This window comes from Mesocricetus auratus, unplaced genomic scaffold, assembly GCF_017639785.1.
Source record: "Mesocricetus auratus isolate SY011 unplaced genomic scaffold, BCM_Maur_2.0 Super-Scaffold_100003, whole genome shotgun sequence".
Lineage (NCBI taxonomy): Eukaryota > Metazoa > Chordata > Mammalia > Rodentia > Cricetidae > Mesocricetus > Mesocricetus auratus.
The window spans coordinates 76,199,430-76,215,749 of record NW_024429188.1 but is presented as its reverse complement, the minus strand read 5'-3'; the positions used below and the strand labels follow the sequence as shown (position 1 = coordinate 76,215,749).

The following is a 16,320-nucleotide window of genomic DNA, read 5'->3' as shown; positions in this document are numbered from 1 at the left end:
TGCTCATGCTCTCTTATTTGTGGATCAGAGCTCTGAGTCTTTAAATTTGAATAAATAAACAGAAGTTATGACAGAAGGTAGGAAAATAAGAAGGGAATATGGTGGGGGCTGTGGATGAGAAGGAGCTCCAGAGACAGGGATAGCAGGGCCCAGGTGCTATGAAGGGGGAGGAATGGGAAAACAGGGAGGAGACTTAAACTGTTAAACTAGAGGAGAGAGGGAGGGGAATACTGAGTGTAAGGGAGGAAGGAGAGATAAATAAGACTAAAGATGCTTGTTAAAGTCATAGTGAAACGTATAACTTTAAAAGCTTACTTAAAAGCTGCATACTATATTAATGTACACACACACACACACACACACACACAGTTTAAATGGAGCCACGAGGGGTAATAATGCTTTCCTAAATAGCTACATACACTACCACCACCACAAACACCACTGCCAACAACAACAAAAAAAACTAAAAAAAAAAAAACAAAAAACAAAAACAAACAAAAAAACAAAGCCAAAATAATGCTAGGCACAGGAAACATCCATTTGAGATTTGGCCGGGAAAGTCCAACATAATTTCTAATTGTCTGAATACTTCCCCTTATATTACAGATAGTTGTAGCATTTACCTTTTTGGAACAGGTAGAAATTATTACAGATAGCCACAACTGATTAAAATAAAAGGAATTGTAGGTACCTAGTTCCACTCAATTATATCCACAACAAAACTCATGCTCTGAAGGCTTATCGAACTGTGAGGAAGAAGGGGAGGCTGGTTGTGAGAGCCTGAGCAACAGGAGGACGACTCCTCGGTAGTATCTTCCAGACATGGCAGAGAAGCTCCAAATATGAGCTCTCAACAACATGGTTGCCCAAAGAAGACACGAGTAATAACACCTGTCAACATGTCAACATATATGGAGTACATTTTTCAAGACCCCTTCCTCTAATTAAGGAGATAAAAGCAATAAATGACTGCTGAGTCAGTTTTTTGCAGCTCTCTGATAGGTTATCTCATCTCAACTAGTCAGCCCTAAACAAATATACATTCAAGCAATAGTAAATGGACACACACACACGTTCTATAATTGTTAAATACATACATATACATGTACTATTATTATGTATATGTGTATATAACAATAATACTGGATAAGGGTCATGAAGTTGAGAAAGAGGACACAGAAGGAATTGGAGGAAGGAAAGAGAGGTATGTACAGTAGTCAAGTATGAAATTCTCAAAAATATTTTAATTTAAAAATAACTATAAAACTATAATCCAATACAAGGAACTCTGAGCTAGGTATCAAGAGAATTTGGTAATTTATTATTGTCATAAATACATTTACCATATCTGCTATTGACTAAGAATTCCCCATTCTTACTAAAGCAATTTTGCCACTTGGATATGTCAGCTTATGAAACATAATTTATAATTTCCTCATTGTAATAGAGTATGCTGTCAATTAGTAAAGGTTTCTTTTGGCAAACTTTTGTTATATTTCCACAAGTAATCCCCAATGTATCTAAAAATTTATTTCTCATCTTTTCTATGGTAACTATTTAGTAATATAAAGGACTAAATACACCAACTATTTTGGTAATAATTTCTTCCTAGCAAGAGTTAAACAATGTTTGCAAAAATGGTTAAGATTTTAAGAATGAATTGTGAGGTTGTCCCAAATAGACTCATGTTTAAGGAGACAATTAACATACGCTACCTCTCTTTGAATAAGCTTAATGAATTAATTGAGAAATTGAGACACAGAAATACAAGTTTAGAAAAATTATTATAAGCCACCAATAATACTTAAAATTTGATTGAGGCTATACAAAATTTTGAAAATCTCCAAAATACCTGCATATCTAATAATTATAAAATTTACTAAATGAATGCCTCTATAACATTTTTTGAAAACTGGCTATCAAAACTTTGATTACAATACTAATTAGAAAAATATCTGTGCTGGGATCCATGGCACACACATGTAATCCCAGCACTTGGGAAGCTGAAGCAGTTGGATTGATGTAAGTTTCATGCCAGGATGGCCTACACAGTAATTTCCATGAGAACTTGAGCTTCAGAGTTAGATCTTGTTTTAAACAATAACAAAAGTACTTTCAAGATTACAGCAATTGACAACATTTGAATATTAGTGAAAGGTTAAATAATAATAATGTGTTGAATTTGTTTCCTAATTTTTATAATTGTACTGTGATTGTGCAATGAAATGGGGTTTTTTATTTCTTTTTTTGAAACAAGGGCTTGCCACAGAGCAAGGTTGGCTTGAACATGTAGTCCTCCTGCCTTATTCTCCCAAGACATGGGACTACAAGGTTGCAGTAGCACATATGGCTAGAATATTCTTGATCTTCAGAAATACATATTGATTATTAATAAACAGTTAAGGACAAAAAGCCATGCAATGATGTATGATGGTTACTGTCTCCCAAATGAAAGTGTGTGTGAGTATATAAAGAGAAAGAATTAAACAGCAAAAATAAACCTCAAAATTATTTTAAGGTGGTGTGGGAATTCTTTATAATATTCAACTGTAATGTAATTTTGAAATTATTTCAAAGTGAAAAGTTTTAACTTCACATGTGCAGAAACTACATGTTCTTTTCTCTTTCCTTCAGTTTTGTTTCAAGTAATACAGTTACAAAAATCTAATTTAAGGATTATAAGCTTTATCCTAATCCATTTGTATTTTGCATGTTTCTTAAGATAAATACTGCCTCAGTGTTTGGGATTTGCTTGAAATGTTTATTCATCTTACATATGCATCTGTATTTATAAAGATAAAGACTATGTAGTTATATTTATATTGCTACATTTTGTAATACCCTATACCATCTACTTTATATCATTTCACAATATCATTCATATTTTCTAGATTTATACATGTTTATCCATTATATAAAAAAGTAAAGACATTAAATGGTAAAGTTAAAAAGGGTCAGCAAGATGGCTCAATGTGTTCCAGTGTGTTAAAAGCACTTTCTGTATAAACCTAATGATTTGAGCTTGATCCTCAGATCACACGGTTGATGAAAAGAAAAGACTCCCAAAGTTGTCCTCTGACTTCTATAAGCGCGCGCACACACACACACACACACACACACACACACACACACACACACACACACACACACACAGAGAGAGAGAGAGAGAGAGAGAGAGAAGAGAGAGGTTCACTCTCACACACATACACAATAAAAATATTTTTAACTTAATAAAAATCCTTTCAGTATAGTACTTAATAGTAACTATAAAATGTACTCAAGTGATTAACTTATTACAAACCAAATTTAAGTATATCCTAAATGGAGCTCATTCTTTGGTCAACAATAAATGTTCCAGATAATCTTTCTTAATAAATATACTAATAAATTAATCTGTTTATTAATTTAGTGAGTGCTTGAATTTTTGTAAAGGAATTTAAGTTCGTCAGTTTCTAATAGCTTAATTAATTTTTACAGACTTTTGGCTGATACAGCACTCTGCAAATTCGTAAAAGCAAGATAGCTATGATAGAATAATTAATTGAATACTTAACCCATTGTAGAAATTAGTTTAATATGCGGATCCACAGGGTCTGGCTGTCTTCTGTATGGGTGGCTCTTCTTCACAGAAAAATTTTGAAGCAGAAGAATCAAGCCCACTCTCAAACTTTTATACCACTCTGGACACAAGTCATTCCATATAATCACTGACACCATGCCTGAATTGTCAGCAACTTCCAAATAGGTCTAGAAGAAGAGTGAAAGCATATACACACTATTTTTAATCTATATGTGTGACACACATGACACACAAGGTAGTATCTGTGAAAATTTATACTGACAGAAAAATAAAATTTATTTTTTATTCATAACGACTCAGCTGTTACTCTGCTAAGGTTGCTAAATGAAGAGAGATGACTACAAGATACTGGAAGTCAGCCATATAGTACTGACTTACTGTGTGATGATAAACTTCAAAGGTACAGAGCAAATCTTAGTTATGATTATTTTTCCCATAATGCTTAACCCAGTACCACACACAGAGTAACCACACAATACAGTAATCAAGAGAATGAGATATGTCTCAAATTGTGAAGATATTTATAGCCTTCTTCATCATTTTCATGGCTGAAGGACCTTGGTATTCATTCAATTATCCTATAGCACTTTAGATAAACAATGAGTAGACATAATCCCATCAATGCTCTGATGACATTAATTTACTTATACTGGTATCTTAGAATTCATTATAAATGGCATGAGAATTATTTGTTATACTATTTGACAGAAGGCAATACTGTTGTCAAAATTATTTTTTAATCTGGATGTGGTTGAATAAATATTTTGCAACATAAAGTATGTTCTCCATTTAAAAAATAAAGATGGACAACATCGGTTACACTAAAGAACAGTATTCAAATTTTTCTCAAATTTTAATTTATTTTCAAATGACACATTCTAAGATCCACTTTCTTAACAATGACAATAAACTTTGGCAGTTAATTCCTTCTATCAACAAACATATCAAGTCCATATTATCATCCAGATATTATGTTAGGCATTGAGTAGGATGAATAGCTGAATCAGATACTATCCTTGATAATAGCTAAAATGGAGAACTTGGTATGTACCTAAAACAGTTAAATCATTTACCTGTATTAAGAAACTGTATCTTCGATGGGTGTTGGTGGCACATGCCTTTAATTCCACCACACGGGGAGGCAGAGGCAGATGGATCTCTGTGAGTTTGAGGCCAGCCTGGTCTACAGAGCAAGAGCAAGGACAGGCTCCAAAGCTACACAGAGAAACCCTGTCTCTGAACCCCCCAAAAGAAATTGTTTCTTCATATCAGCTTTGTAAGATATTTATAATCAGAACCTCCATTTTGCTGATTAGAAAACTGAGGCTTTAAGAAGACAAATAACTAATGCCATTAAATGCCTGATACAGCTGAGACTAGAAACCAGCTTATGTGAATATGAAACTATGTGACATACATAATTGTTTACAATATAACACACACATATATATAGTGTAATATATGATCGATATGTGTATATGGGATTTAAATGTAAAATTTTATGTATGGCATACATACACAATCAAGAGAGGAGATAATACTCACTATTTTAACAGTAGATATTCTCAGTGGTAAAATCTTAGATAATATTCTCTTAATATTTCTATATTTTCTCTTAATTCCCTTCAATAAGTATACATAACTTTCACAAACCACAGTTAATAAAACACCTAAATTAGCTCTTGATAATGAGGAGTTATGGTAGAATATTAAGTTTTTTAAAAAGCAGAGTATAAATACCAAGAAAATTGATATATTCTATATGAATACAGAAAACAGTATATGGCACAGAGTCAAGTCAGCAGAAAAGTTCAGGAGTGGGCTGCCAATTAGAAAGTTCCTAGTAAATTATGAGCTGAAGAAAAGGCCAGCTAATTGTATTGAGAAGCAAATGGAAGGCAGAAAGAGAAAACATCTTCAAGAGGAGAGAGAGAAATGGCCTGGGGATATTTTCTTCCCTAACTAAATTGTTTTCCTTTAAAAAATTTCAACTAGAGACTACAGCCTACTTACATTCTAGTGCAGAAATCACATAGACGAAAAGATTAAAGACAAAAAAAATGTGAAATAGACCAGCTAGATCCCAATCTAGGGAGCTAACTATCTCTGTTTCATACTGAACAGATCTTTTTCCTTTGAAATACATTTTGAGGGGCTAGGAACTGAAATGAATCCACAGCTTTGCATATTCTAGGCAAGTGCTCTAGCACTGAGTTATATGCCAAACACCAAATAATCTTTAATACAAAATATTTTAGCTTTCTTCCCTCTGGTTCCTAAAAGAATTTCAATGAAATGATTCCTAATGATTTCTGTTATACTCATAGATCAGTGCCTAGCCCATTTGACATCAGAGAAGCATCCTCCAGCAACTGATGGAAGCAGATCCAGAGATCCACAGCCAAACAATAGACATAGCCAGGGAAATCCCACAGAAGGTGAAAGAGCCACAGGGGTCCAGAACACCATGAGAGCATGGCCCACAGAATCAACTAAGCAGGGCTCATGGGGCTCACAGAGACTGAAGCTTAATCACAGAGTCTTCATATCTCTGAGATAGGTTCTCTGCATATACATTATGGTTATGTAGACAGATGTTCTTGTGGGACCCCTAAAAGTAGAAGTGGGGTGGTCTGTGACTCTTTTGCCTGATCTTGGTACCTTTTTCCTTCCTACTGGGTTCCCTCATCCAGCCTTGATATGAGGGTTTATGCCTAGTCTTTTTGTAACTTGCTAGGCTATGTTTGGGCTGATATTCCTGGGAGGTCTGCTCTTTTTTTGGATAAGAAACAGGAGGAGTGGATCTGTGGGGGAGAGGAAGCTGAGGGGGCCTGAGAAGAGTGGAGCAAGGGGAAACTGTGGTCAGGATGTAATGTATGAGAGAAGAAAAGGAAAAATACTTTGAAGTAAAAAGTCTATGTGCAGTTAAATTAAACTGAACTTGGGGAATGTCATTTAAACAAATACACTTTTCCAATAGAGACTTAAGTGTTCATGTTATCTATGAATTAAATTAACATCCATTAGTTAAGCACTACGTGTACCTGATATGGCTCAATTGTCTTCTTATGAGGTTTTCCATAGTATCTCAATTTTGATTTATGCAGGATCCTCACAAGCAAGGCAGGAAAATTCTTTTTGCTATTCCAGGTCATTTCAAGATGAGAGAGTGAGACTATTTTAATGTCTAGAATATAAAAAGATAAAATTGTATTTATTGTGTCATCTTAGTTTCAAAGATCCATTTTAATGTTAAAAAGACATAGCTTGCAAGAAAGAGCAGCATTAAATATGGTCTTTCTAAAAATTTTAAATTAGAGTCTATGTAGTTCTCCAGTATCAATTATATACAACAAAAATATTATAGGACTTACCATATGGAATTAGATAAACACTAACATAAAGTAAAACAGTGTTTCCTTTAATTTGCCTTCTACCACACTAAACAATTTCATTACATTATGCAAATCTTGGATCTAAATTCATCTCTTGATGTTTTCCTCCTATCAATTTTTCCTTTAATCAATATACTTACTTATCTTTCAAAAACTAAAAGTTGGGGCATTGGGGATTAGATGGTTCAATTGGTAAAATGCTTGCCTTACAAGTGCAAGGACCTCAGCTCAATCACTAAACCCATGTAAAAATGCCAGGCATACATTTGTAATCCCAGCACAGGGAAGGCGGAGGAAGGAGGTGTCCTGAGGCTCACTGGCCAGCCAGTCTAGCTGAATTAGTGAGTCGAAAGCCAACAAGAGGTACTGTCTTCAAAGAGGTGGATAGTCTTCCTGAGGATGACAAAATGGAACTCCACACACGGGTCAAGGTACATGTAAGCCTACAAGCCTACATTTATATGCAAGCATGTGAATGCACGGAAACACACATACACACAAACACACACACATGCACATCTATTTTTTATTTACTCAGTCTGGGCTGAACTGGAACTCATGATACTCCTGACTCATCAAAACAGACGCTGGGGATGCATGCATGCACTACTTACAGTAGATTAGAGAACTGTTTCTGACACTTTTCTGTAGTGTCCTCACTTCTGTTTCATGGGTACAGGTGCCACCTTCTCTGTTTTCTCACTTGTTCCTCTGTTTTGGTAGTGTCTCCCTCTTAGATATATAAGTGACTTCCTTCTTCCCATTTCCAAAATTTTGCTCAAGGGGTGCTTTCTCAGTGATGTTGCTAACAATCTCACTGAAACTAACCCCTTATGGAATTTCCACCCACTCTGTTTTCCCATATAGTACTTAGTATTTGAACATACACCATATAATTTATTTTGAAACATTTTAATCTCCAGGTCTGAAGGAGAACAAAAATTGTTTAAAGACTGTTCACCGTCTTTAAGGATTAAATTATAAACCTGATTTCAGTATTCTATCATTAAAGGGTGTTTCATCTCCAATTCTCTCTACATTTTGTTTTCAAAGCCTACAATATCAATTTTAAAACCTAAATTTGTATCACAACCTCTATGTATTATATATACATATATAATATATATTTGTTGAAATATACTCCCTTTCCATTTATAGAATGTATTTACTAGTCATTATTTCAGCAAGAAAGTAATACTTATAATTTATTTTCAATAAATTTAAATGTTTTAATTATTCCTATAACTCATAAAAACCAAATTTGCAGTATATTAAAATCACTATGGATAGTTTAACTTGCAGATTCTCAAAATATATTACTAGCACAGACTCAGAGTCCCTAATAGCTGATATGATGAAATTAAGCAATTTCCTTTGCAATATAGTCAAATCACAGAAAAGCTTTGAATTATCTACACTGAAAATGGAGCACACTTGAGTAAGGAGGATGCAGCTCCTTTATTTATAGGCTGAAACTAATTCAAAACATACATGTTTTTCGGTTGGCTGTGTTTAGACATCAGTTGGCCAGTTGACAGCTTTCCAAGAGTGTGTTTTTAACTTAAAAATCTTTATGGAACATAGATAATTCTCACACCTAAATTGCAGATAATGAGTTAATCTGTAAATTCATTGTAATTATATGCTTTATTATCAAGAAAGAACAAAAAGAACTTGGATACTCAATGCAAAATTTAAACAATAAGCAATGGAATGGTTCTTGTCAAAAATTTAAGTCTTAAGACCCTTTAACATTCTAAAAAAATTAGTAAATACCTTTTATTGTGGGGGAGGTTATTTGAGACACTGTATCTCTATATATCCCTGGCTGTCCTGGAACTCGCTATGTAGCCCAGGCTGGCCTCAAATTCAAAGATTCTTTTGCCTATGACTCTTGAGATCTCAGAAAAAAGGTATGAGACACCATGCCTGGCCCAAAATATATTAAATACCTAGAAGAGCTTTTGTTTATGCAGTTATACTGATTAGTTGGTATTTACCTTACACATTTAGAACTGAAGAAACCATTAATTCATTTCATTATAAATCTAAATACATTACTACAAACATCCTTTTGAAAAATGACTATTTTTTTCAAATAAAATCAGAACTAGGGAATGCAGGTTAGTTTGCAGAGCACTGGTCTACTATGCATGAAGCTGTGAATTCAATCCTCACTATTGACAAAAAGATTAATAAAAAACCAACATTTGGAAGGGTGGAGAATTTAGCTCAGTAGTACAGCACCTTCCTAGAATGCATAAGGCCCTAGATTTAACTCCCAACCCCCCCTCTCACACACACACACACACACACACACACACACACACACACACGAGAAACAAAAAATGCAGGAGACTGTTTTACATTAGTATGTGTCACTTTAGCTTAATAGAAAATAGATTCTTGGGGATGGAGAAAGGACTCATCATTTAAAATCACTGGTTGCTTTTTCAGAGGACCAAGGTTCGATTCCCATCACCCAGCAGCAGCTCCCAACTATTTGTAATTTCATTTCTTGGGGATCTACCACCTTCTTCTGGACTCTGTGGGCACTAGACAATCATGTGTTACATAGGTACACATGCAATCAAAATACCTATACTCATATTTCTGTGTAATATTATTTGAGTTTGACCTCTGAACTCCAGTTATGCACACACATGTTCAGAACACCACTACCATCTACCCACATACTCATGAGTGCTCCCATACATGAATTTTAACAGTGTCTGTCTTAGAAAATACAAATATGGAACAAAACTGAAATTAAAGACAGAAAAAAGATACATTGGTTCAGTGTTGTTAAAAGTGTGGTTTCTTCCAGGAATCTACAAGGATGACCCCAGCTAAGACTCCTAGCAATAGTGGAGAAGGTGCTTAAACTGGTCATTGATAAGCAGATTGGTGACTATCCTAATAGTCATCAGAGAGCCTTTATCCAGTAACTGATGGATACAGAAGCACAGCCAAACACTGGACCCAGCACCATGAGTCCTGCTAAAGAAAGCGTGGAGGGATTGTATGAGCAGGGGAGAGGGGCAGTCAATGTCATGACAAGAGAACACATACAGATAGCTAACCTTAACTCATGGAAGCTCATGGACACCAGACCAACAGTTAGGAAGCCTGCATGGGACTGACCTAGGCCCTCTGCATGTATGTTTTGCTTTGCCTGTTTGTAAGGCTCCTAGCAGTGAGACCAGGACCTGTTCCTGGCACTTAGCTGGTTTTTGGGAACCCGTTCCCCATGCTGGATTACCTTGTCCAGCCTTGATGCAGGGGGAGGAGCTGGGTCCTACCTCAACTTGATGTGCTATTTAGTAGGCTGTAAATGAGGAATGATCAATACAGAATCTATCTGGGTGCCTGAAGTTTTCTAGATCTTGATGGGAGAGTGAACATATAACCACATGGAAGACTATATTTGATAGGATTGTATAAACCCTTTTCATGTTACTGTGTAAAGTTAAAAGGCACAGAATATAAGCAAAGTTTACAGAAAAGAGACAAGACACCACAAAATAATCTGCAGCACACACAAACTTAATACCTATTTAGCAAAGACATTCAGTAACTAAATAATAAAAAGACAAGCTTGGCATGTGGCTTAGCTATAAAGTCCTTCCTCTGAGGAACACTGGAGACCTCACGTTCAGTTCCTAAGTCTAGAAAGAAAAATAGGACAAAGCCAAAGGACACTTTTTTCAAATAGCAAGATATGGAGAAATGGACACTCAGACATATGTTGCTCAATTTAAATTAGTACAATTTTTTCATAATAATTTATCAGTACCCAATGAGTTTAAAAAACCCTCAGATATTCTTTAATTCTGCAATTCCACTTCTAGGAATCTATCCTTTCAACAGAAATACTCAAATAACAATCAATACTCACACATCTTACTTATATTTGGCACTGTTGAGAAAGCTTAAAATAATAAAAATTCTTAACTACATGGGTACAATTATAGAAGTTACCATATTTTTATACTGTGGAACATTATATTTATAGAAATACCCAAGAGGTGTCTGAAATGCATTATGTGGGAATATCACATAATTAGGTTTATGTTTTCAAAAATGTACACCAACTCTTAAGTTTTCAATTTTTATATAAATGTTGAAAGCATATGAAGGTTAAAGATGCATTCCACTACATTCCAAATTTTATTATGTACAATTTTAAATACACAATAAATATGAAGTCCTGATATTACTCACTTCCTAGATTTTACTACCATGGTTTTAATATACTCAGACCTCTCAATTTTAACACAATATATTTTAAAATACACAATTTGAATTTATTAGCACATGGACATTGCATTTTGTAATATCACATTTATAGCTAATGTATATGACTATCTTAAGAACAGAAATCAAATATGCTTTTATGTTTGATTTATACATATATAATATATAATTATTAGCCCCCTTTAAATTCTGAGTCAGTTGTCCTTTTATAAATTAAATTCTAAAAGTATAAATGAACAACATTTATACCACCGCTATTTTGCTTTTATGTCTTAGCTAAGCAATCATTGGTTACATATTTCTAATATCTTTTTTTCTCATTTTGAGTGGATCTGACTATAAATTCATATTTTTGAATCAGTTATCTTTGAATGTTCAAATTTGTGGCTCTTCCTTGTTATGGTAAGATGCCCCATGGCTTAGCACTGTGATAACAATATAAAGAGAAAATGGGGTGGGGCTGGGCTTTGCATGCAGGAAATCCTCATGGATCCTCAGGTAATAGTCAAGGACTCCTATAATCCCAGGATTTGGGAGACAGGGGCAGGAGGCACAGGAGTTTGGGGCAAGCCAGGGATATATGAGACTCTGCCTCCAAAAATAAAAAAAAAATATCTAAAACAGTAAATATAGAAAATTACAGCCTTTTTATTTTTCTGTGTTTTTGCTCCTATATCTTATGTGTTTAGCCTGTAGTGTTATCATCTGCCTTAATATTATGTGTTAATAAAAAAAGATTTTTAAAAGAGCACTTATTGATGACAAACTGCCATTTTCAGGCTAACTTCCTACTTCTGATACAGGAAATATGAACTTCCTGTATTGAGAAAAATGATCATTTGAAGCCTTTCTACAATCATCACAACTTCTAAAAGTAATACTCATCTGACTTTTACATTCAATGACATAAACAGCGTGTTTTAGTGTAAATTATCACATCACTGAACATTTCCTTTGAATAAATGTTAAATTTTAAAACATATAATGCTGCATGGTTTTATGTAAAATCTAAATAAATACACTCTTTCAACACACACACACATAGACACACACATATATTTTACAACTTGGACTGCAACTAAGATTTATTAAACCACACAGACACACACACACACACACACACACATACACACATATATCGAACACAGAAGAAGTACTGAAAACCAAGTCCTCAATCTTTTTGCCAAACTAAATTTAAACCACAGTCAGGAATTTCAAGAATATCACTTTGCAATCAAACCAAGAGGAACAGGTTGCACGAAGTTAAGACACTTTACCCCTCCTGGCTTGTAATGAGCAATAAATGCAAAATATTTTCTTTTCCTGCTAGCACAAGTTTCCAAACACTTAGCCATTTTGCTGTTGTTGTTGCTCTTTGTTTTTGAGACATGGTGTCTCTCTGGGTTTGAGACTATCCTGGAATTTACCCTCAATTCTCTTGTCTCTGTCTCCCCAAGTGCTGGTTTTCTGGTGTATGCCACCACGCCAGGCTCTGAACATTTTTTTAAAACCTGCCTCCGTTCCCGCCAATTACTTACTTCTAAAATTGAATTCCTCAGGTTGCTTGTTGGACTTCCAGATATCTCCGTATGGATCTTCGTTGTTCCACAGAGCCAGGTAGTGACTCCTGCCTCCTCTCAGAGGCCTCTCGGGCTTTTCCTCGTGTGCTCTGTTTCTGAATGGAGTTTCTACAGGAACAAAATCTAGGGACTCCCCACAGTGGACCTTATCTATGCACAGGATTCCCTGACCCAATCTTTTCTCGTTGTAAAGAAACGAGACTTTGGAAATTCTTATTTCTATGCCAACTTTAAGAATATTCTGATTAACGAGAAAATTTAAACTGGGGTCTAAGTAGCACTTCTCCTGGTACACCCCATCTGAGATTGTCACATCATAGCAGTAAAGGGGGGGCTTGGGCACCGTGTCCCGTGGCTCGTCCTGTAAAAGGTATCTTTGGACGGCCAGTACACTGACAGGCATCACTTCAGCGACGGTGACACACTGTTTAGGGGAGCCGGCTATTTGTTCAATAACCTGTTGGATCCAGGACTTGTGCCTTTGGCCAGAAGCCCTTCGGATCACTCCTCCTGGGACCGCGGCCTGATGTCTCTCAGGGTGCTGCCAACTGGGGTCAGCGTGAGACGGCCCAGCCTCGGTCTGACCCGACTCACCAGACATTGTGAAAGAACCACGAACTCTTCCCCCTCTGAAAAGCTTATTTGCCCTTCCAAAAGCCTGAAGAAAAGAAGCCGCTCCCGCTTACCGCGAGCCGGAGCGGAGAGAAGCGAGAAGCGCTCCGCTCCGCGCCGGCTGCCGCTGCCTTTGGAGATGCCTGACTGACTGGTTTGGCCCCGCCCAGAAGCGAGGCGCAACGATTCCGCGCATGCGCGTGCGCATCAGCTTTGCCGCCCGCGCTTTGCGCCTCAAGTTTGAGACTTTTGTGGCAGTGTTTCTAGGGAAAGCACGAGAAAAGTACCTAGCGTACATTTGGTCCCGGGATTCAGCCAGCCCAGAGTTCCATCTGGTAGGAGAGAAGGCTCGAGACTGGGAGGAGAGAAGCCTGGTTGTCAAGGTTTCCAAAGCCAGGCAGCAGCAAGGAGGAGGAGGAGGAGCTAGGAGCGCTGCTGGTTCCCCGTGAAAGGGGAGCATCAAGAGGTAGTGAAAAATAGGAAATGGCAAAAGTGAGGCTCTAGTATCCTAAAGCAGGGACTTGGACCGGCAGCATTATCGGGTTCGTGTATTTACTAACTTAGTGCTTTGTAGTTTCTTACATTTAAACATACTAAATTTGTAAATATACATGAACGGGATAATTCTTGTATCCCGTAGTGTGATCAAAATCAAATATTGTATGCACAGCCTTTGGGGGGGTCACTAGCACAAAAGTCTTTGGTTAAAAAAAATTAGCTGCTATTGTTGTAAGGAAAAGGGGTCAGCCAAAGAAACACACCCAGAACAGAGTAAAAAAAACACACTTTGGCCCTGCAACCAGAACCAAAGAAATGCACCCTGGCCCCAAAACTAGTGCCAAAGAAACACACTTTCTCCCTAGAAACAGAGTCAGTGAAAAGAAATAGACCCTGACCCTAAAATTACAGGCAAAAGACTAAAAAGGACCAGTGAAAGAAACACACCTTTGGGCCTGAAACCAGAGCCAAAGAAACACACTCTGTCGTGGACCAAACACAGCACAAAAATTAACTAATCCCTGAGCACGAAACCAGTCAACCATTGAGCATGAAATCAGCCAATCCAAGCTTGTTCAAGTTCAGGGATTCAAATCTGACCAATCTCCACTCTGAAAATCTCTGCTCTTTTATTTTCCACCCTGAGAGAGGCAGCCACCTCCTGGATTCTTCCCTGCTAATAAATCTTTTGAATGCAGTTTGGGTAAGGTGAGACCATTTATTGCCTGAATGGAGCAGAACAGAGAACAACTTTCCCTGGAGCAGAGCAGAAGTGTAAGGTTTTTTTTTCTTTTTTATGTGTTTGCTGGGGAAACCTTCCCCTAGCAAAGCTGAGTTGTTAAACTCCCAGGGACCTGAGCAGAACTGTAACTACTTTGCTGGGGAAACCCTCCCCTGCTGGAGCAGAGCTGTTACATTGGGAAACCTTTCCCTGGAGCAGAGCTGGAACCTGCTGTGCTTAAGGTGACTGTGTGGTATTCCTGGTCTCCAGACTGCCAGGATCCCTTTCCATCTTTCCTGCTATGCTTAGAGAATGTTTTATATTAGTGTGTCTGTCTTAGCTGTAGGGGGGGAAGGGCCAGCCAAAGAAACACACCCTGAGCAGAGCCAAAGAAACACACTTTGTCCCTGCAACCAGAACCAAAGAAATGCACCCTGGTCCTGGAACTAGAGCCAAAGAAACACATTTGTCCCTGGAATGAGAGCTAGTGGAAGAAATTACACCCTGGCCCTAAAATTAGAGCCAGAAGGCTAAAATGACCAGTGATCGAAACTCACTTTGACCCTAAAACCAGAGCCAAATCTGACCCTAAACCTGTGCAAAAAACTAACCAATCCCTGAGCAGGAGATCTAGTCCACCTAGAAAAACTCCACAGAGGCAGACACACTCCAGGATTCTTCCCTTCCAATAAATCTCTTGAATGAGGTTTGGGTGAGACCTTCCATCCCTGGAATGGAGCAGAGGAGAGAAGTAACAACTTTTCACCAGAACCGCACACAGCAGAGCTGAGCTAGCTGAGCCTGCTTTGGCCAGGTAACCTTTCCCTAGGGAAACAGAGTTGTAACACTACATCCCAGGGGACCTAAGCTGGAGGAGAACTATAACAACTTCGCTGGGAAAGCCTTCTCCTGCCAGAGCAGAGCTGTTACATCTGAGAAGCCATTCTCTGGTGTTAGGGAAGCCTTTCCCTTAAGCAGGGCTGTAAGCTGCTGTGCTTACTGTGACCTGTGATATTCCTTGGCTCCGGATTGCCAGAATTCCTTTCCATCTGCGCTGTAACACTCAGTATTCTGTGGTGCCCGAGTGCCAGAATTCATCCCATCCAAACCATCCTAATTCTTACAATTGTTATTAGTATTAGCATAATTATCTGTAGTAACTCCCTGAGTTCAAGACAAGTGAATTAGTAAGTGCAAATGAAAATTTAAAAAAAAGGTAGAATTGGCTTGCTAAAGATCTGCCTTCAGATTAGACTTTTTAAAATGCGTTTTTAAATATAATACTCGTGCAACATAGTAAAAGGAAGCAGTTTCAAAGCTATTTCTTAAATACAAAGCATATTTAAAAGGTAATTGTTAAGTGAATATATTGAGCAGAATAATCAACATTAAACATACAATATTATGTCTGCTTCATACACAAAATGTATTAACTTTTAAAAGACCACTTCTTTTTTTCCTTTTATTCCTTAAATTAAAAGCAATTTTATTTTACATACCAATCTCAGTTCCCATCCTGCCATGCCCCCTGCCAACCCCCCATCCCATCCACTCCTCAGGGAGGATAAGGCCTCCCATGGAGGATCATCAAAGTTAGTCACATCATTTGGAGCAGGGTCTAGGCCCTCCCCCATGTATCTAGGCTGAAAGATTATCCCTCCAAAGGTAATGGGCTCC

At 37.2% G+C, this 16,320-nt stretch overlaps 1 protein-coding gene across 1 annotated transcript in view; it reads right to left on the bottom strand.

Moving 5' to 3' along the window:
- Radx (RPA1 related single stranded DNA binding protein, X-linked) overlaps positions 1-13,560 on the bottom strand; it is a 56,972-nt gene extending 43,412 nt beyond the window's left edge. Inside the window, exons 1-3 of the mRNA XM_013118160.3 lie at positions 12,771-13,560; positions 6,625-6,767; positions 3,555-3,747 (exon numbers count right to left, since the gene is read on the bottom strand). Coding sequence (XP_012973614.1) covers positions 3,555-3,747; positions 6,625-6,767; positions 12,771-13,413 — 979 coding nt within the window. The 5' untranslated portion in view covers positions 13,414-13,560. The remainder of the gene's footprint in view (positions 1-3,554; positions 3,748-6,624; positions 6,768-12,770) is intronic.
- Positions 13,561-16,320: the final 2,760 nt, after the last annotated feature.